The sequence below is a fragment of the Natrix helvetica genome, assembly GCF_964273705.1.
Source record: "Natrix helvetica genome assembly, chromosome: 2".
Classification (NCBI taxonomy): domain Eukaryota; kingdom Metazoa; phylum Chordata; class Lepidosauria; order Squamata; family Natricidae; genus Natrix; species Natrix helvetica.
In genome coordinates this window covers 223,595,840-223,618,789 of record NC_138552.1, presented here as the reverse complement: position 1 = coordinate 223,618,789, position 22,950 = coordinate 223,595,840, and the positions used below count along the sequence as shown (strand labels likewise).

Genomic DNA, 22,950 nt, shown 5'->3' with positions numbered 1-22,950 from the left:
TGCGTAGATAACTGCGGGACATTACACCCCCACACCCACACAAACTATAACAGTGACAGGAAAACACCAAAAAATAAGAATCCCCCTCCCCCCAAAAGACTGCAAATGAAACCAGTTTTTTTTCTTCCTAACCCTAAGGACAGGAAAAACAAAGCCACTGGAATAAAAACCATCAAGGCATTGTGGGAAATTATAAAGGACAGTGCCAGGAAGCTCATAGAACCATCAACCACCTCAGAATTACCTAAACAACGAGGGTGAAACACACTAAATCTGGCAAAGCTGCCTTGCACCATCCTGGCCTGCCCATAGAAAAGCAGCTACTTTGAAATACATAAACCTGGTCTGAACACTTTTAAGCAACATATTGCATCGCAAAGAAAACATTTGCAAAAAGGAATAACAGTTCTTGTAGTAAATATATTTTATAAACAATTAAAAAATAAAAATTCCCAAAAAATAATCTAAAAAAGATTCTATAAATAAAAAAATCCTTAAAAACCATTGCTAAGTATTCCACCAGCAATAATTTATATACTGTAACTATTTTAAGGTATTGTACCAGCCATAGTATACTGTAACCATTATTCCACCAGCAATAATTTATACTGTAACCATTTCAAACTATTCCACACACAATAATTTAAAATGAAACCATTAAAAATATTCCATACACAATAAATTACAATAAAACGATTTAAAACAATTCTATGCACAATACATTTTAAAGTATTGAGTATAGAATATTTTAAAATGGTTTATTTTAATTTATTTTGGATAGAATCTTTTTTAAAATAGTCTAAGACAATTTAAAAAAAGAATCCACACACAATAAATTGAAGTAAACCATTTAAAAATATTCTATACTCAATACTTTTAAGTAAAATTATTTAAAAAAATTCTATGAACAATAAATAAAATATTATTTTAAAATACATTAAAAAAAAAAGTAAAAAACCCGGGTTACTTAACAGCAGGCAGAATCAGCAGCACTCCGATGCGATGGATGGATGCAACAGGCAGCAGACAGGCAGAGAGGCAGCAGGACAGGTAAGACTGTCACTAAGCAGGTCGCCTGGCAGCCTTAGCGAGGCTGGAGAGGGGGGGCGGGGGGCTTTCGGCCTTCCCTCACGGAAGCTTGCCTCCTGCTGCCCCCACCAGCCCGCCGCTTCAGCAAGGGAAGGCCCAAAGGCCTTCCCTTGTGGAAGTTTGCCGCCGGTGCCGCCCCTGCCAGCCCGCCGCTTCAGCAAGGGAAGGCCCGAAGGCCTTTTGTCATGGAAGCTAGCCTCCCGCCGCCCCCCTCGCGCTTAGTTGCTTACCTGAGGGAAGCAGCAAGCTCCTGGAAGGCAAAGGGAAGGGAGTTTTGAAATGGAGGACCCGCTTTTAAATGGGTCGCCTCCAGCCCGCTCACTGATTGGCTGGACTCCAGCCAATCAGTGCACGTCGGGCTGGGCTAGCCCAGTTTAGTGCAGACGTGCGGGGGAGCGAGCGAGCTGCGTCAGGAGAGCAAGGGCGATCGAGCGACAGGGCCAGTGCTGGTTCCCAGCAGTTACTTCCGGGTCCTGTTACTTCCGGGTCCGTTCACGATCCGGTTTGCCTGAACCTGTGCGAACCGGCAGAAACCCACCACTGCACTGGATCATGTTCAACCATTTTGTTGAGTTAACATCAACCAAAAAGGTTTTTAAATTGGATTTTGAATAAATGTGCAATTAATTGTTACAATTTTGAATTTTACTGTTACTATCTTCCTTCCGTCGTGCAAGCCGCCCAGTCACATGACCCCCCAGCCACGCCCACCAAGCCACGCCCACAGAACCAGTGGTAAAAAAATTTGAATTCCACCACTGGGTGGGGGGCACTGAGGATCAGTTTGTAGCACCAAGGGGGCAGTGGACTGAAAAAGTTTGGGAACCACTGATTTATATCATAAATATGTTGAATTTTAATTACTTTTACATTTTATTTCATTTACAAAGATTTATTGTATATACATTTTTACCATAATTTAGATTTACTTTCATAAAACATTTCGTATACAAATATTTGCTTGTCATATACAAATTTAGTTTAGAAACTTTTTAGTGATGGTTTATTTCAGAAAAGTGAGAGAATAATTAAACAAGAATTTAGTTTCTTGGAAGAGTATGCCTTTAAAAATGATTGCATCATATATTTGTGCTTGGAAGTTGAGCTTCATTGTTCTTTAAAATCTCTGCCCATTTGGTGTGATCTACTTATGTACTGTTAGAAATCCATCCATATACACACAATCATGATTTGTGGTGATAAAAGCAATAGGAAATTTCTGTCCAAAGTGTAGCACAGCTAAGTAAGAAGGCAGTAGTGACCTGGTTGGCTCCCATTGTTGTGTATTTTTAATTTATGTATCAGTCAGAACATGTTTTGCACCATTATAGGAATTTATCTAATTATATACATCAACAGGGAAGAATGGACAGAAGCCATCCAAGCAGTAGCAGACAGACTTCAGAGGCAAGAAGAGGAAAGAATGAATTGCAGCCCAACATCCCAGATTGATAATATTGGAGAGGAAGAGATGGATGCCTCCACGACCCACCATAAAAGAAAGGTATTTAGAACATTGGTTAGCACATTTTAAAAAGTTTTTATTGCCCTTAGTTACAAACATTTTTCTGCTATTATGGAAACAGGAAAAGTAGATGAAACTATGTGAAACTAAGTTCATATACAGTATATAATAATAAACCATATTAGTTACTACATTAAAATTGTGTCATATCGGCTGACATTCTAAAGTTCAAAACGATTAGTTTGGAGTAGTGAGTTTGCTGCATACACAAGATGTTTATCAAACTAACCATAGTTCTGTGGATTGTGTTTATTGACTGTTTGCTTATGATATTTTTTATTTTTTTACCTTTAATCTACCTTTTACTTGAATTTCATTGGTTTTTTTAAAAGAATTTTATTGATTTTTAAACATTTATGGGAAAGGGTAAGTGAATATACAAAAATTTTGGCAGCTCCATCGTGCTAGAGGTAGAAATCTCTCCAAATCTCACAACTTTTACAGAAAAGAAAAGACAAAAGATAAAAGATAAGCAGAAACAGCTTGTTGTATCAACCATGTGTTCAATCATCTCTTTTGCCACTTTATTTATTTATTTATTTATTTATTAGACTTCTAGACCGCCCCCTCTCCCCGAAGGGACTCGGGGCGGTGTACAGGTACAAATTAAAATCATACAGCCAAAATACGTATAACTAAAATCGAATTAAATACACCCCTGTACAAATTTATAAAAATTAAAACTAACCTTAAAACCAAATCACAAAATTTAAAAATACAAACCGAGGTGGGAAAGCTGGAGTTAGGCCAGGCCGGCTAGATGAAACAAGTGGGTTTTGAGTTACTGGCGGAAGGAGCCAGAATTGTTTCTAATATATCAACAATTACAATGATATTTCAAATACATTTATTTTTGTGACCTGAGTCTTTTCGATATTGTTCCCTCCCCCCTGTCTTCAGGCGGAGCCGCAGCCCTCCCTCCTTCATATCTTGTGTATTGTCACCTTCTTCACCACCTCTTATATTTTCGTCTTCTAGGAGGGCACTATGTTTTTTAATGAAGGCCTCTGCCTCCACAACTGTGTTAATTCTAATTCTGTTTCCCTCCCAGAAGAACAACATTCCTTCTGGCAATAACCATCTAAACCAAACTCCTTTATTATGTAATTTCTTTGATAAGGAGGAATGCTTCCTCCTCTTATCTCTTATTTTTTTCGGAATTTGCTTAAGAATAGTAATTTCTTTGTCTTTATATTTTAGTGGCCCCCCCCATTGGGCCCCTAGCACCTCATCCCTCGTGGTCTTCCTAAGAAATTTAACATGTACTTCGCTTGGAACATTATGTGTTCTGGCATATGCTGAGTTGATCCTGTAAACCAGATCCATATCCCACCACAACTGTTCTTTATCTCTCTTAATATATTCTGCTAAGATTGTACTCATAATATCCTTAAGATCTTCATCTTCTGTCTCCGGTAGGTTCTGGAATCTGAGAAAAAAGGACATTCTTTCAAGTTCTATCTTTACCATAAAATGTTCCAATTCTCTATTCCCCTTCTGGACTGCCTTAACCTCCTCCCCCAACCTGACCGCATCCTCCTCCAGCACACCGATTCTTTGTTTATTTTCTGTTGTTTGCTGCTGTACATCTCTGAGCTCTTCTTTAAAATCTGCCATCTCTTTTTTCAACTCATTTTGTCCCTTCATAAGAGCCTGGAACATTTGGATCTTTTGAACTCTCTCCAGTCCCTTCTTGTTGTAAAAATGATGGAATTTTTGTCTGTTGAGTTGTTGGGCTGGATGTAGAGGAGGTAGGTGCCGAGGCTGCCTTGCCTGAAGGTGGTTTTCTGGGCCCCATTTGTCTGAGTTCAGAGATGACTGTAAATCTTTTGCAAAAGAAATGGCGTCTTTGGAGCGTGCAGTTGGGTGAGTCCGAGAAGACAGGCAAGTCCAAAAGTGAAAGTTAATCCTCAATCACAGTTCCAAGCCAAAAAGAAAATATCAAATAATCCAAATCCAGAAGGACCGCATAACAGGAGGAGCTCCAGGAGTCCTTCAGGGGGGAATAGTAATATAAAGCCAGGAATTTCTTCAAAGGTAGTTTCAAAAGGCAAATTTCATTTATAAGTGCAAAGAAGAAGACGGAAGCAGGTCATCTTGGCTCCCCCTTTCACAGGGAACCAGGGAGCAGAACATCAAAAGTTTCCATAAAGTTTTTAAAACAACTCAGCAATCACCTCTTGCAGTTGTGATATAAATCTTTCTCACATAGTTAGTGCAAGTGACTAATTCAACTTTCGCTCTCTCTCTTCATTCCGAGATTGAGAGATAGTCCAAATGCCGCTTTACCTGAGGGGGGTGAAAGAACTTCAGATAGATTGAATCCACAACTTACAAAAGGCTGCTGCTCATCAGTTAAAGAGGGTTAGAAAGATTGGAACTTCTCACCTCCAGCACTTCAGCCGCTACTTCTGATTAATTGCTTCCTTCCGGAGTGCATTCAGCGAAGGTGCAGGCAGCTGACTGTTGCGCTATGCACCCCCCTTGCTCCCCGGCTCCTGAGGCGAGGCTGGAAACCCCCCACGGCTGCCGCTGATTCCGGGGGTTCCAGCAAGCTGCCTTGCGGCAGGTGGTCCCTCCAAGGCTGCCTGTGCTCCTAAAAGGAGCCCACGGAGAACAGTGGATGCCCAGCTTCCGTCGCCTTCGGAAACCGGAAGCGATCTCTCGAATTTCATTGGTTTTGTTGTCCCTTGACATACCAATGGTTTTGATATGTCAAAACATTTAGCAAACATTTTGTGGATAGGCAGGGTACAAATATTCCATATACTTATTACCATCAATGTGTATTGTTTGTTCACTAGTTATTTATTTAACTAGTTATTTAACTAGAATAATAGTGAAAAATAGTAGGTTAATTCTGAGCAGCACTGTAATTTAGTAATGCTGAGTGGCACCTTCTCTTCTCTGTCCCAAATGTCGTTTATATGTTGTACCAGTTAGTGAAATAATTATTCTCTTACGTTATGATACAAGAATGAGAGTAAAAAGTGGAAGCTAGCTGAAAGTTTGTCAGAGAATATAAATTGCATATTAAAAAGTTTCTTGGAAGAAAATGTTATTTTGTAGAATACCATTATTTTAAATTCATTAGGAATAATTCATCTGGCCAGGTCTACTTGGCTCATGAGGCACTCTTCTGGATTTTTTAAAAAATTCCTACTCAAACTAGTAGCACTTGAATTTTTAGGTAGCCGCTAATCCAAATATTAACCAGGGCTGAATACCAATTAGCTTTTGCGAGCAATTAATACTGCCTTTTTAATGCTCATCAGTTGGCAAACTGAACACACTCATTTTTCTAATGCTTCATCTTTTTTCTTCAAATATGCCTTTTGTAGTTGTGGCCAAACAGTTCAAATGTTGTTTCAATTTAATTTCAAAACATTTAAGGGCTATAGGATATTATAGGACATTATTTTGTATATGTTAGACCAGTGATGGCGAACCTTTTTTGGCTTGCGTGCCACAAGTGGGGGGAGCACAGGGGGATCGAGTGCGGGCGTGCCGCACCCATAATGCAACGCGCACCCCCCCCATTTTTACATGGTTTTTTGCCCTCCCCATGCTTTAGGGGCTTTATAGGAGCCTGGGGAGGGCGAAAAGAGCCTCCCCCGACCCCCGGAGGCCCTCCGGAGGCTTCAGGGACTGTCCAGAGGCTTCCCTGAAGCCTTCGGAGTGCTTAAAACCACCCTCCGAGCAAACCGCGTGCCCTGACAAATGGCTCAGTGTGCCACTTGTGGCACGCGTGCCATAGGTTCACCATCACGGTGTTAGACAATGACATTTGAGATAAGATCAGAGACAAACTTCTGACAACTCCTCTGCACTGATTATTGTTCTATAGGCATCACTGTAGCTGCAAACAGCTACTCTATTCCAATTAAAACTTTTCAGCTGGCTGTTTTCAGGATATTATATATCCTTTTATAAATCTGATCAGTTTGAGAGCAGCTCTAGTAGAGATTTGGTTTGATTTTGCATTCATTCATTCTTTATAGCCATCCATCTAGTGATAAACCAAGTCCAAACCTAACACACACACACACACACACAGACACACACACACACACACACACACACACAGAATTACTAATTTACTAGAATGCAAATATGCAACCTCCTCTCTCTCCCCTCTTTTTTTATACTGGTGGATGCCCAACTAGACATATTCAATATATTGATATATGTGTGGCAGCTTTAATGGTGATCAGATAAATATCATTACTAATATTATTATAATTATTATATCAGCAGTAGAGTATTGAGTATTGGTTGTCTTACTGTTTTAATATATCCTAAAAAATGAGCATAAAAAGTTCCTGCAATCTGGTAAGAAAAATAACACATTATGTTTCCTAGAAAGCAGATGTGTCAAGTTGATTATAGTTATTAGGTCAGATTATTAGAAGGACTAAGAACATTATCATTGTGCATATTTGTCTTTAGGAGGATGCAACTGGAGGATTAACTGTGTCTTATTAGATGACCAAATCTTATCTGGTTAATGTGACTCATAAGGATGCATTAATAAAAGATTTTTAGACCTAACTTGCTTAAAAGTGTGGATGCTAATTACAATACAGGAATATCAGTTATTGAGCATTTGAGACAAAGGGTTATTTTCCTATCTCTGGGAAATGATCATTCTTCATCTATAAGTAAAATATCCACCATAAGAAATGATAGACCATCGCATGAGATTGCTTTCAGCAGCTTATAAATAAAGTTTAGACTTTGAAATGATTCTATTTATTAAGCAGTGTTTTTCCTTTATAAACATGTGCTCTTTCAAGGGATCATTACATTAAAAAATTACCTTTTCATTTCTGAAGTATATTTTTAAACAAGAAATGCTACTAGATTTTGACCTTCTAGAGATAATTGTGACTTGTTTACCGAACAAAAAATCATTTTAGTCCGCTTAAAATATTTTTACAAGCTAGGTTGAACACAAACAATCTGCAAACTCTACAAAGAAAACAAACAGGTTGATTGTTAATGTTACAGTACTTTGAAGTCATTTTTTGGTGTAGGAAATTCTCACCTAAAGCTTCAGAGCCAACAGCATGACTCTGTTAAAGGTTTATGAATTCTCATATTTCTCTGTAGTGATGATCTTTCTAAAAGTGGGAGTTTTGATAAATCTAATAATTTAGATTTATCAAAAACATTTTGATAAATCTAATAATTATTCTTCTCTATGTTGTATAGCTATATAATTGCCTATACTATGTAGGATAATTGACCTGCTGGTGTACTTCCTTTTCAAATGTGTACATGTTTTCTTATACTGTAGATAGTAATAATAAAATAAGATCAGCATTTGGAATAATACCACAGTGATTTGTAAAGAATAGCTTGTTTCTTAATAACCATTGACTTTACTAATGGACAACAATATTTTAATGAACACAATATCTGCAAGCTGTAAATTCCATTAATTTTTCATCTTATACTTCATATAGACAATGAATGATTTTGATTACTTAAAACTACTTGGCAAAGGCACTTTTGGCAAAGTTATTCTGGTCCGGGAGAAGGCAAGTGGGAAATATTATGCTATGAAAATTTTAAAAAAGGAAGTTATTATTGCAAAGGTATGTTTATGTGTTTAATATAATTTTGTTGTAAATATAGATATTTGTGAAAATAGCTTATTTTTCTGTGCACTGCTTGGAGAGTCCAAGCAATGGGTTAAATTAGTCTTCTTCTTCTTAAACTTCTTTATACTGTGATATAAAGGCTTTAATCACACACACCCAAATTTTAAAGTTCACAAGAATATTTATACTTTCTTAACTTTTCTCTTAAATATAAGTCTCCTGGTTGAATGGAGGTGGAAACGGGATTCATTGCAATGTAAGAACTGTTCTTTCCCAGAAATTCAGATTTTTTCCCCATTCTACAGTCCCATCATATAATTCTATAAATAATTATATAAACCTCAGTATTGCATCTGAGTATACATTTAGTATAATAGTAAACAGCCAACAGTAAACAGTCCAACCAAAAACCCTAAGACCACCCCCAGGAACATGACCGGACAAGCCACTAAAATATAAACTGAGAGCAAATCCCACTCCTTACTAACATTGATGATGTTACCTAGTTTGGGTAATGAAATGTCTGCAAGAAAATAGCCAAGCTCAGAACGAAGCAAGGAACACACAGCTAGTATATCAGTGACAGCAACTGCCCATACCAAATCAGTCTGTGACTATGTGTTGCAGAATAGTAGCCTCTTGCTAGCAGCTCACCAGGATTTCAGGCAGAGCTTTTTCACTTTACTTGCTGTCGGATTTTTTTAAGATCAGATATTGGGACTGTATCAAATGAAATCCAAAGATACTTTTTGCTGATTAATTATGGCCCGTCCGTACAGATTCAGTAGATGTTGTACGACATGTCATTCTTGATGAACACCATACTGTTTATATGTCGTAGCAGTCTACAGCATTCGTGCTCCAGATCTTAATTATATATTTCCATGGTGGCATATTTTATAGACACATCAAATATTACAATATGAAAATGTTCTGCTTACAGAACATACCAAAAGAGGCAATTCTGAACATACCAAAATAGGCCAACGCTTGATAAACTATTCTAACTTTAGTCTATAAGTCATAATGGCCCACCGCAGATCAGACAACTGACAAACGATTTTGCATCTCTTTGTATACTTTAATATTTTAAAAAGTGAGTATTCAAGGAAACACTGCATAATTTTCTCAACAATAAATACTGGATTCTGTATAGTACAGGAGACTAAAATTATTTTACCATAGTCTTGTAGCAGTAGTGTTTGTTATAGGTTTGATGTGAATGAAATATCATATATGATGTATCCTTTTGAAGCTATTTCCTCTCCCTTTTAAAAAATGGTTAGTGTATGATTCCAGAAACTTCTTGCATTTTTTCAATAATATTTTGAATAGTTTTTTCTTTTAAAATTACTAATTTTAATACTGCAATTTTTATTTTTTAGGATGAAGTAGCTCACACACTTACAGAAAGTAGAGTATTGAAAAACACTAGACATCCTTTTCTAACAGTGAGTATAGATAATTAAATTTATAGTGTTTTGTAAAATTACATGGAAATTATTCTAATTTCTAGAATGTTCAACTGGATCAATTATGCCTAAACTATACTGTAATGTAGTGATTTTAAGTATGAAGATATTAAAACAATATGGTTAGGTATTATACTATAAGTGGAAAGAAAAAAGAAACGGTCTCAGGAAATGAATCAGGGGATTATTAATTGTATTAGAAAACTCCTTGATGTTTTTAATTAAAAATTGATATATAAACATTTTAAATAAACCGTAGCATATTTTCAATACCTTTAGTACAAGTGCCATTATTTAGCTTAGTTTGGTTCAGTCCAGGTCTTAATTAAAATATTTTAGGCTGATTTCAAGTGACTAATAGTTGCAATATATATTCAAAACTTTGTCACCAGATGCAAAAGATGGAGGGTTCTTATGTTTTAATGGCATATAGAAGAAATTTAAACAGATATACTATCATAAGGAACTGAGGAGAAAAAAAAACAATAATGGTAACCATCTGTTAGGGGAGAGTCAGATCTTAATGACCTCATAATGTTCTACAATATCAAAGAGCTAAATTTCATCAATCCTGCAAAAGCAATCCAGCAGTAAGAATGTGTAAGGGCAAGCTATCTATAGAAGAAAGGCTTACACTGAGAGGGGTCATTTGTGGGATCCCTGCAGGTGGAATTCCCTCAGGTATAGGACCTTCAGCAAAACTTCTTTCCCTGATTTCACTGTATTGGCAATTTACTTCAGAGAGGATGGTCTTGAAGATACCCAGGCAGACGGGTCTTTGAAAATGATAACCAGCATCTTCAATTATATCATACATTATTAGTGTTTTTCCATATTCTTCCAACAGTATTGACATTGAAATAAATTGTACCAACTGCTTCCCTGTATACAACTAACAGTCTACTAACACAATCTTTGCAGTTGTTTAAATACATCCTGAAACTCATATAACATTACTCAGAGTATTAACACAAAAACATGATTGTATGGATCACATCATGCTTTTGTCTGGTTTTGTCTCTTCTGTCGCTCCCTCCCTCCCGCTTTTTCTTCAAATCACCCATCCTACTGTATTGTTTTTTTTTAAGTAGTGCATACTCTGTGTGTATGCATTAATTACTTAGAGGCAGGTGGCTGACTATACAGTCATCAAAAAAAGAACTGGGTGCCCCTGATCTATATTCTTCTTATATGTCTTGCTCCTCACCATTCCACCCTACCCCAATTTTCCTACTTATCTTCAGCCAAGGTGGGATTTTTTTAATATATACAAAAAAGAAAGGCAAAGAGAGTACAATTTTTCTGTTAAATCGCCTAAAACAGTGATGGATAACCTTTTTCTTGTTGCATGCCGAAAGTACGTGCACATGTGCACACCAACACTCCCACGTGCCATCACCCATAATGCAATGCGTGGCCTCTGCGCATGCGCAGAGCCCCACAAATCTTTTCCCCCATGCATGCGCACACCTACCATGCATGCCCCCCCCCAAAGGTTGGACCACCCTTTGCCGGCACAAATCGCCTGCCTTTGCAGAGGCAGCAGCAACTCCTCCTCCTGGCAGCCTCACACTACGGGCAGAGTCTAGCCAGCCAGCTGGCAGGACTGCGGAGGAGCGAGCCGCCAGCCTGCTGCTGGCATGCCGCCTTTACAGAAATGCTCTGCGCAGCCCACCCCTCTCAGGGACCGCAAGATGGCTTGCCCTTGAGGGCCAGTGAAGAAAGCAGTGTCCCAAGTAATGGCGCAGCAGCTTGCAATCACAGAGCACTGTAGCTTGAGCCGAGCTCGACCACGTCCTCACATGCACAGTATCACACCATGCACCCTAGTTTGCAAATTCAGCCCTTGAAAATCCCTTAAATTTGCCATACTGGACACTGCCCAGAGTGAGGCTGGCAGGAAGAGGAGGAGTCATTTCTGTCTCCCTCCCTTCCGCCCCATGCTCCTGAGCCGCCCTTCTGCTGCTATTCTGGGACCTCGCTTACTCCCCCCCCCAAACCACTTCAAACTCACTCCAAATTAGGCAGAAGGTGGGGGATACTAAGAAAGAGGTGGTGGCCCTGCGCACAAAAATTCCTAATCCTTCCTTTTGCCTCTCCGGCATTCCTCCTGAACATCTCTGCTGCCCCAGAAGAGCAGCTGCAGAGGGAAAGGCAAGAGTGACTGTCCGACTTGGGTGCTCAAGGGAGTAAGGCAGCATTTGCTGCCTGGGCGGCCGGCTGCCCCTCCTGCTTCTCCTTCCCCTAGACATGTTGGATTTTGAAGAGTTCGAGTGGCAGCTAAATGAAAACAAACAGAGTAACGAAGTGTTGTTAGGGAGCAGCAAGTCCAACATGGCTAGGGGAAGGAGCAGCGGGAGGGAAGCAGTGTTCTTCAGATGTGTACATTCCCTCTTGACTGGAGGCTGTGTTGATTGTAGACCAGTTTTGGAAAAGGTATACTATTCTCATATTGCAAATTTATTAATTTAGCTTTCAATTAAAACCAGTTATGAACTCAGGTAAAGTTCTTTTTGTCCTGTTTCTATCGTGTTTCTTGGATTATATTTGGGGTTTTCCTATAAATTATTCATCAAAGGTTTATTCCTTCAACTTAAATTTCACTTATCTTCAGACCCAAATGATAGCAATTTAATTAAGAATAGTAATTTTATAGAATTCTTTATTTAAGATAAAAATTATCTTCATGTTGCCAAGAAGAATGGTTAAATATTGTGGATAAAAAGTTCTTTTTGCTACTTTCCATTTACCTTTCAGATTGATTCTGCCATCTATATTTCTTCTCCAGCTGTATCATGTATACACATATTTTTAAATTTCAAATGATCTTGTTTGAGTCAATAGAGGTAGTATATTTATACAGCTGTAATTATCTGGACAAGACTTAATAAGGTTTCCAATAAACAGATTATACTTCAGAGCCTTATGGTGTGTCTTGTTTATGTCAGTTACTTTCGCATATCCAATTGTTGCTAATGTACCAAGACATTTTTGGTCCAGAGTATTTGCAACAACAGTTCTGTTCTGAATACTTAGCAGTATTAACCTCCAATATAATGATGCTGGACTAAACAGATGGGATACTTCAAGTTCATACGCAGTGATGGATTTATTTAAAAAAGAAAGTGATAATGGGTTCATCGTATATATTTTGATATATATTATGGGTATTTTTATTTAATCTTACACCATCATTATATTGTATTAGAATAGCTGCAAATTATAAAAGATTCTGGAGAAGAATTCATTTTTTATTATGATTTGCTGTAAAGAGAGGTACACTTTTTCTTTGCATCGCATTTCTTTTTTTTCCCTAAGTCAATTATTCAGCATAATTAAAATCAAAAGCGAAGTAAAATAGCTTGCAGCACCTAAAACATCTTGCAGGTATTTATCTAAAAAAATAAAATTCGGTGGTGACAAAAGTAAGTAATAGCAAGAAAAACTAAATGGATAGGTACTGTATATAATAGGTGATACCTAGCTTAATAGTAGTAACTGTGAGAGGGATCTTGGAGTCCTAGTGAACTATCACTTAAATATAACCCAGCTGTCTGCTGCGGCCGCCAAAAAAGCTAACACAGTCCTAGGCTGTATTAACAGAGGGATAGAATCAAGATCATGTGGTTTGGTTTGGTTTGGTTTGGTTTATTTGGATTTATATGCCGCCCTTCTCCAAAAGGACTCAGGGTGGCGTACAACATTAAAAAACACACATCTCAAAAGTTAAAAAAGATCAAATCCATTTCCAAAAAAAAACAAAAAAACAATGTGAAGTGTTAGTACCACTTTATAATGCCTTGGCAAGGTCACACTTGGAATATTGCATCCAATTTAGGTCACCACAATATAATAAAGATGTCGAAACTCTAGAAAGCGTGCAGAGAAAAGCAACAAAGATGATTAGGGGATTGGAGGTTAAAACATGAAGAATGATTGCAGGAATATGGTTATGTCTACTAAGTATAATGAAAAGAAGTACTAGGGTAATATGAGAGCAATGTTCTAATATCTAAGGGGTTGCCACAAAGAAGAGGAAGTCAACCAGAACACGTAATGACAGATCAAGAAGCAATGGATGGAAACTAGTCACTGACAGGACCAATAAAGAAATAAGGAAAAATTTCCTGACAGAACAATTAATCAGTGCTACAGCTTGCTTTCGGAAACTGTGGATGCTCCATCACTGGAGAATTTTAAGAAGAGATTGGACAATCACTTGTCTGAAATGGTGTAGGGTTTCCTGCTTGAACAGGGAGTTGGTCTATAAGACCTCCAAGTTCTGTTAATATCTGTTAAAACACAATATAATGTAAATGTGTGATTTCATAGACATTTGAGGATTGCTCCCTCAGGCCAGTAATAGTGGACACAAAAGATGAATTAGGAGAGGAGGAGCCAATGTCACAACAAGACGACGTGCAATCTCAATGCTCTGAGATCGCCGTCAATACTTTTGCTGCTGGGTGGTCCAAACGGACCTAAACCATCCTGCAGAGACGGTGAACAGGAAGAATATGTCTTGCTGATCTCAGGGACATTGCAAAGTCCCTGATAGATCCAAGAGAAGTTCTTCAAGCCGGCGACAAAAAATCCATCCATTAGGCTGATGAAGTTGGGGCGGCTCCAAAACGGAAGGATACGGAAAGAGAAAATATTTCCAGCTGGTGAGGAATTTTTACCGTTTTAAAAGAGACTGCCTATAAAAAACTTAAAACTAATTTAAATTGGAGAACAGAAGAAATAAGCGGCGGAATTAAATTTGGAATGGTTTTGGACAGTGGGTTATCTTACTTTTTAAACGCTATCTTCATGGATGGAATGTATACAAGCCTTTAAAACAAATGGATTAAGTTTTCTTCTTCTTTTTTCTTTTATTATTCTTTGTAACCTATGGACTAAAATTATCCTCTTTCATTACTGTGGATGTTCTTCTAACTCATTCAAGAATCAGACTTTTTTTTTAAACTTGAAATACAAAAAAGATACAAAAAGTAACAAAGAAGATTGCGACAATAACACTGCTACTCGGAGTCTGGAGGTTTGTGTATTGGAAACGAAACACTCTTACTTTTTTCACTGATTATCCTGGCTTGACACTCCAAGGTCTCATTGCTTGTTTATAGAGAGTGATAAGAAGAAAAGCATACAGATGTCCCTTTGAAGTATATCTTTAACCAGAGAAAGGTGAAAATAAAACGTTATTGTGAATCTATGCTTAATCTTGTTAAAACCTCCCAAGCTAGAGCAGCAGTGTTTGTTAGCTGGAGATAATGGCACAATTTCAACAGCAGAAAGAAACTTTTAAGTCTGCAAAAGATATTCTCAGAAATACAGAAATTATCAAACACATATGAGAGGATAGAGAAGAAGTTGGAAGACTTAGAGTATTTAACAGTAAAATATGGTGAAAAAGTTGGAGATGTTTATCAAATGGAAAAAGTGGTGGTTAAAATCCTAAAAATCGAAGAGGAAAATGAATATAAAGAAATTAAAATTGCTGATATTTATGGTGATTGGTTTGTCTCTGAAAATGGAAAGAGTGGAATACTGAAAGAGGAATTAAATGGAGAGGAAATCTACCCCAGATGGCAAGATACAGAAGAAGAAAAAACAAAAGAATTTATGGATTTAAACAGAGAAATTTTATTAGCAATATCATTGATAACACTACTGACAATCAAAGATAAGCTGATTAAGGAAACAGAAGAAGGGAATCAAAATTGCATGAGAGATTTTATAAGCAAGGAGTTGCTAAGAGGAGTCTATACAAAGTCAATTAAGGAGATGATTAGAGGACTGACACCACAAATGGAAGAAGATATGAGCCTGTTTTGCTACTGGAAAGATACAGGTTGATAGGTGGAAGAGTATAATTTAAAACTAGTTAAACTTAGTGAAATTTAGTGACAATAGATATAGTCAAATAAATAATTGATAATGATAATAATGTATCCAATGAGTAGTGTTATGATAAGTAATAATTGAATATGAATATTGAATGGTACCCATGAAAGGAAGATTAGAAATCCTTTTGGATTATATATAAAGGTTTATAAAAAAGAACTAAGTTCGATAAAGTTAAATCTTGATTATTAGGGGGGAAATGTTATGATACAGGATATAGTTAAATAAAGGATGGATAATGATAACATATATACAGGTATGGGTACAACATAAGGAAACTCGATGTAAATTGTAAACAGTGATTTGGAAAGGAGGATTAGAAAACTTTGTTATTAAATATTATGGATGTTTAGCTAGAATAGGATATAAGGATCCAGTGTTATTGGAGGATTTTAGAAATAGTAAATGAAATGCCAGTATGTGGTTATGTATTAAATCTTGGTATATTTTATGATTATAGTCAAATGAAAATGGAGGTATGATGATGGTAACATGTATAAATATCTTAGTTAAAATACTTGAGTTAATATGAATTATGTTTGTTGACTGTGGAAGAGATGCACCAAAGCCTTTTTGTAAGCAACTGATACACTTTCTACAGTATGTAAAGAAGGATGTGTTGTGTTTGTTTTGAAAATAAAAAATAAAAAAAACATTAAAAAAGATGAAGGGAATTAGGTGTCATTCTCAAATTAAAATGAAATAAGAAATTATCTATTTTCGAAAGTAGAAAAGGAATTTCAATTTTAATAAATGCTGAAATCCAACGTTCATTGAGGTAGTGGAATAAAAGCAATTATTAGACACTTTAAAGATATTTCATTTTTTCAAAAGTATTTTTCAAATGGCAGCTGGACTTCCTTGGTTTGTTCCTTGAAAACGTTTCACTTCTCATCCAAGAAGCTTCTTCAGTTCTGAAATCCAGTTGCTTTTTGAAAAGCACCTTTGGGACAACTATGTCCTGGATGATTGAGAATTCCTATGGACACATTTTCTTTTATCTCTTTTTTGTCAATGGCAAAGTGTCATTCTTGAGCAAATAGGTTACAAAGATCATATTTATTTGGAAATAGCTGAGCTTGAATTTATTAAAAGGTTAAGGTCAATTTCCTGCAACTTATTCAGAGACAGGGTTTTCTTACACAATATGTCAAAAATCACTTAGTTGAATTCATTAGTGCAAACATATTTGTGATACTGCTAACACTTCCTTTGTAAATTACCAGGAAGGTCACGATCTCTAATCATACTTTCCCCTGATTTTCTTTTATTCTTTGTCTGTTCAAAACCAGAGTGTTTTATACCCCTCTTAACTATTTGCTTGAAGCATTAATTTCTTTTCTAGGACTGACACAAATAGAATTGTCATAGGTTTGTGCATACTCATCCTTAGACAGTGTTAAAAGACCTTAAATCTGCTGTGTTGTGCTTTTGCGAGGAGTCATAATTTGCCACTTGAGCAGTAGGTTTTTAAGAAGCATTTCCCAAAACACCTCTTTAAGTGGTTTTGTATGGCAGTTTTTATTCTGAAATTAAATTACATTTTATTTGTCATTTAACACGTTCCCAGTGTTAAATTCCATTGACCCTCATATTACTTCTGATTATATAGTTATAGAACTGAGGTGTATATATGAATTGAATGGAAATGATTATACTGTATATTGCCTTTGTCTTTATTGCTGGAAGATAGCTGCTTTAATAACTGCATTTTTTCCCCTTTAAGTCTTTGAAATATTCATTCCAGACCAAGGATCGACTATGTTTTGTGATGGAATATGTCAATGGAGGAGAGGTAAGATGCGAAGTAATGTTATTGCTGCTTTGATTTCTGTCTTAACTATTACGTTTACTGACATAGCCCTTTGGTATAACTGTAATCTCTGTAACATTTCCTTTTACTAACACTTGTCCTTCCTACTCACATGTATTTCTCAGTTTGCTGAATAAATCAATTTGCTAAATGAATATAAAATAAGTAAAAATATTGAATTTCTTAGTCAGCCTTTCCTGTGAGCAAAATGCATAGCAAGTTTAAGAGGATTTAATTAGATGGATAGGAAAGTTTGGATTTTTAAAAAAGGCATTTTTGTCAATTACTTATTACATGAAAAAATTCTCATTTGTTAAGACTCAGAATATTAATTTACTGAAGACTACCTTTGAAAGTATTAGAATTTCACTTGTTTTATCCTTTTTTTAAACTTCAGTTTTATTGGACACTTTATCTCTATGTTTTGCCATAGAGTTCTCTATTAAAACATTTTGTTTATGAAAAAATGCAATTGAAGACAGGGTGATATCCTTCATCTGGTCAAAAGGTCTTTGTCTCTGTCTCTCTCTCTCTCTCTCTCTGTCCCTCTCTCTCCCCCTTTCCCCCCTCTTTCCCTACTTCTCCCTCCCTCCCTCTAGCCCCTCTCTCTGTCTCTCTCTCCTTCCCTCTCTCTCTCTCTCTCTCTGTGTGTGTGTGTATACCATGATCCTTATTCAGCATTTCTTCAGTAATTCTGTTTAATTTAAGCCTCGTATTAGTAATGTTTTGGTTAGGATGTGCAAGTTCTGAATTAACTTTTTATTCTACAGTATTTTGGGAGAGAAAGTTAAATTCTTATGATAGTATAAATTGGATTTAATATGCAGAAAACAAAGCATGTAAAGAAGTCCCATTTTTAATAATTGCTGGAATTAGATTGCTATTGAATTTCCTATGCATATGAACAACGTTGCTGCAATTTATATCATACAGCATTACATATCTTAAATAATTAATTAACAAAGTTTATGAATGAATGAGTTATATGGAATTATATGGTTAAATCTTTGGTAACATAAGAAAGTGAACCTTAATGAATTCTGCTCGGAGTTAGGTTGGATAAATTGGCTTCTAATATTTAAGGATAAAATTTCCCAGAAAGAATGGGAAATTCTATCAAGTAACATCCCAAAGAAGAAAACAATTGCCACAAGAAAGGAAAATAACAGAAATCTAAAGATGCTAGTATGAATGAGCTCAGGTTTGAAGTACCTAAAACAACAGAGAAAGATTTTCTGGCTACATTAGAAAGAAAGAGGAAATCAAAAAAATGTGCACCATTGTGAGGAAAAAATATTAAAAATAAAAATAATGAAGTGATAGTAGGCTATTATGAGAAATCTGAATTTCTTAATTCTTATTTTGCTCCTCTTGAATTATAGAATTCCTGAAGAACTGGAGCAATATGTTTCTAACAGATATTAGAAGGACTAACGGAAAAGGACTCACTGTCATTAATGACCACTTCATTTTGAAAAGGACCTTTGATTGGAATGCTATAGGGCTCTGTCTTGGCTCCTATGCTGTTCAATGGTTTTATAAATGACTTGGATATGAGAGCTTAGGGGACACTTACCAAGTTTGCAGTTAGAACAAAGCTAAGCGGTAGGGTTAATACAAGATAAAAATTCAAAAAGATCTAGACAAGCTTGAGCACTAGCTGAAGTGAGCAGAACAGAATTTAGCAGGGAGAAGTGTTAAGTTCTTCATCTGTGTAGAAAAAATATAAGACACAAATATAGGATGACCTGATCTGGGTCATGTACATGTACTATGTCAAGAACATGTGAAAAGAATCTGGGTACATGTGAAAAGAATCTGGGTGCCCATGTGAAAAGAATCTGGGTACATGTGAAAAGAATCTGGGTGCCCATGAAAGTACATGTGAAAAGAATCTGGGTGCCCATGTCAATCAGAAGTCTGATAGAATGCATAAAAGGTACCATATTTTTCAGTGTATAAGACGCACTCCCTCCCCCCAAAGTGGGCAGAAATGTCTGTGTGTCTTATACAGCGAATGTTGCCGAAGCCCCACCTACCCACTGGCTCCCACTCTTCGGCCTCTGCTCCTTGCAGCAAACAGCCTGGTCAGCTTCAGCACAGTCTGATTTAGCACGAGCAGCTGATTGGTGGTTGGATCTGCCTCCTGAAATACCACCTATCAGCTGTTCCAGGCTGTGGGGATTGCCACCGCCCATCGCTGCTGCCGCCTATCACTGCCTCTGCATGCTCCATTTTTTGGCCTCTGTGCACCCCATTTTTGGGCCCCGCCATCTGGAATGGGCCGAAAATGGGATACGGTGAGGCCGAAAATGGGGCGCACAGATGCAGCGATAGGCAGCAGCGACGACAGGTGGCGGCGATAGGCAGTGATGGCAGCGATGGGTGGTGGCGATCCTTGCTGCCTGGAACAGTTGATAGACAATATTCCAGGAGGCATATCCAACCGCCAATCAGCTGCTTGTGCTAAATCAAGCTGTGCTGAAGCTGACCAGGCTGTTTGCTGCAAGGAGGCAAATTGCTGGGAGGCAGAGGCAGATTTTTTTCCCCCTTGTGTTCCTCCCCCAAAGCTAGCTGACTTAAAGTTTGGAGCGTATTATAGTCCAAAGAATATGGTAAATGCCATCCTGAAATGCATTAACAGGAACACAGAATCCATGTCACAGGAATTAAGTGTTCCACTCTAGTCTGCTCTGTTCAAACCCCATTTAGAAAATTGTATGCAGATCTAGGCATTATAGTTCTAAAAGGTATAGTGAAAAATTTGGCTATTAAAATGGTAAAATACCTGGAAAACAAACCCTATGAAGAATGGTAAAGGATATATGTTAACTTTAGCCTGTAGAAATGACAGCAGAAGCTAAATATGAGCAGTGTTCAGATATATTAAAAGTTATGTAGCATAAGGTGTGGATAATTTTTAGTGCTCCAAAGGCAGACCAGTAGTTTACATGGAAGCGGGCTGTGGCTGTTCATCAGGAGGCTGTTCATCTTGAGTACTTACTTAATGATCCTAACTGGGACTGGAATTTCTGTTGCTAAGTGCAGTAGTCACTAGGTGAAGAATCATGCAACTTCACCACTAGTGAGGGCAGTTACAGTAGTCTTGACTGTGATTGTTAGGCGAGGACCATGCTATCATTAAGTGAAGAATTCACCTTTCTCCTGCCCTGCATGAACTGCCATCTTTGTCGTGCTGTTCCCCACCATCTGGGTCCTGCGAACTCCTTTCAGCAGATGGGGCTCCACCACACTGCCATGCTTGTCTCCACTTCAACTCCTTCCCACCTACCTCTCCCCATCTCTGCCCTTTTGGTTGCCCTGCACTTTGCTGCTGTCGCCCACCCCACCACCCCCAGCTGACCTTCGCCATCTTCTTCCTCCTCGCAGAAGTGTCGTGGAGGTCTCGTGAAGGGCCAGCAGCTGCCTCGGCCAGGTGCACCTCATCAGCAGAAGGAAGAAGATGGCGAAGGTCAGCTGGGGGCAGTGAGGGGTGGTGGGATACAGGGCAGAATGTAGGGCAGCAGAATGCAGGGTGGTCAAAACAGTATAGATGGGAGGGAGATAGGTGGAGAGGGGAAGTTGAAGTGCATGCAGTTGTAAATGCGGGAGGACTGCAAAGGACCCAAATTTTGGCCATGTGACACATGCTGCAATCTGTCTCTGACATCTTATTTATTTATTTTATTTCTTGGATTTCTAAACCGCCCCCTCTCCCAAAAAGGGACTTGGGGCGGTGTACAGTCAAATAAAATGCAGATAAAATACAATAATATAAAACAATTAAATACTAAACATTTGGATGGAGGAGATAAGACTGTACAAGAAATAAATATACTATAGAAACCCTAAAAAACATCCCCAATTAAATACCCAAACCCAATTAAAATATATCCCCGGGAGACAAAACTAAGAGAGTGCCAGGCCAGCTGATTGAAACAGGTGAGTCTTTAATTTTTGACGGAAGGAGCGGAGGTCGGTGGTAGTTCGGATGTCGGGGGGGAGGTCATTCCAGAGGGTTGGGCCCATCACAGAGAAGGACCTACTCCTAGGTGTCGCCCGCTGGCATTGCCTAGCGGATGGCACCAGGAGGAGTCCCTCCCTGTGTGAGCGGATTGGTTGTAGGGACGTGTGTGGTAGGATGCGATCCTGCAGATAACTAGGTCCTATGCCATGGAGCGCTTTAAAGATGGTAATCAATACCTTGAAACGCACCTGAAAGGCCACAGGTAGCCAGTGCAGCTTGCGCAGGAGGGGTGTTACGTGGCAGTATCGTGTACTCCCCATGATAACCCGCACGGCTGCGTTCTGAACTAGCTGCAGTCTCCGGATGCGTCCCAAGGGAAGCCCCATGTAGAGGGCATTGCAGTAGTCCAGGCGAGATGTCACCAGTGCATGAGTGACCGTGTGCAGGGCACTCCGGTCCAGTAGGGGGCGCAATTGGCGCACCAGGCGAACCTGGTGGAACGCCCCCCTTGCCACGGCTGCCACATGGTCCTCCATTGACAGCCGGGCAGCAAGGAGGACGCCCAAATTGCGCGCCCGTTCCACAGGGGACAGTTGTTCGCCCCCTATGGCCAGCGATGGTGTCAGCTGGCTGAACCGAGGTGCCGGCATCCACAGCCACTCGGTCTTGGAGGGGTTGAGTTTGAGTCTGTTGTCCCCCATCCAGACCCCGACGGCTTCCAAACACCGGGACATCACTTCGACAGCCTCGTTGGGGTGGTTTGGGGTTGAAATGTACAGCTGAGTGTCATCAGCGTACAGGTGGTACTCAACCCCAAAACCACGGATGATCTCACCCAGCGGCTTCACATATGCGTTGAACAGGAGAGGCGAGAGGACCGACCCCTGTGGCACCCCACAAGTGAGTGGCCTCAGGGACGACCTCTGCCCCCCTGTCAACACACTGATTATAACTATCATTTGTTCAGTGCTGTTGTAATTTTGAACAGTTGCAGAATGAATGGTCATAACCCGAGGACTACCTATATGGGCTCTCAGGCAAGCTGCCAAATGTGGTTCTTTTTTTCTGGAGGTCTTCAGAGACTAGATGAGCATCTATTGAGAGATGTTTGTTAGTCCCTACACTGAGTAAGGGAATGGATTAAGTGATATCTGAGATCCATTCCAAGTTTATTCTGTGCTTCTAATTATTGTTATTGGCTCAATTTTCGGAACTACATTAACTTTGTATCTAGTTCTGTTCATTTTTGTGGAAGCTGAATTACCCGAGTTACCATTATCTGATGATACTGATGAATATTCATTAGTTTTTAGAAATTTTAGAGAATTGGTGAAATATCATAGGACCGGAAGGCACCAAATATTGTTTCTATCTTCTTTTTTAAAAAAACCCAGTTTGGTGTAATGGTTAAAACACCGGGCTAGAAATCAGGAAACCATAAGTTCCAGCACAAAGCCAGTTGCGTATACTTGGGCCAGTCAATTCCTTTCCGTTTTAGAAAAAACCTTGCCAAGAAAATTATATGGATTTGTCCAGGCTGCCTGTGAGAATCAGACATGATTGAATAGAAG

At 38.5% G+C, this 22,950-nt stretch overlaps 1 protein-coding gene across 5 annotated transcripts in view; it reads left to right on the top strand.

Moving 5' to 3' along the window:
• Window positions 1-22,950, top strand: part of AKT3 (AKT serine/threonine kinase 3) — a 177,926-nt gene that overhangs the window by 107,050 nt on the left and 47,926 nt on the right. For all 5 annotated transcript variants that reach the window (XR_014174615.1, XR_014174616.1, XM_081944068.1 and 2 more), the window contains 4 exons: window positions 2,449-2,593; window positions 8,083-8,214; window positions 9,606-9,671; window positions 17,326-17,394. Coding sequence is in view for 3 of the 5 variants with exons in the window: in XM_081944068.1 (XP_081800194.1) it covers window positions 2,449-2,593; window positions 8,083-8,214; window positions 9,606-9,671; window positions 17,326-17,394 (412 nt within the window). In the remaining 2 variants the exon portion in view is untranslated. The remainder of the gene's footprint in view (window positions 1-2,448; window positions 2,594-8,082; window positions 8,215-9,605; window positions 9,672-17,325; window positions 17,395-22,950) is intronic.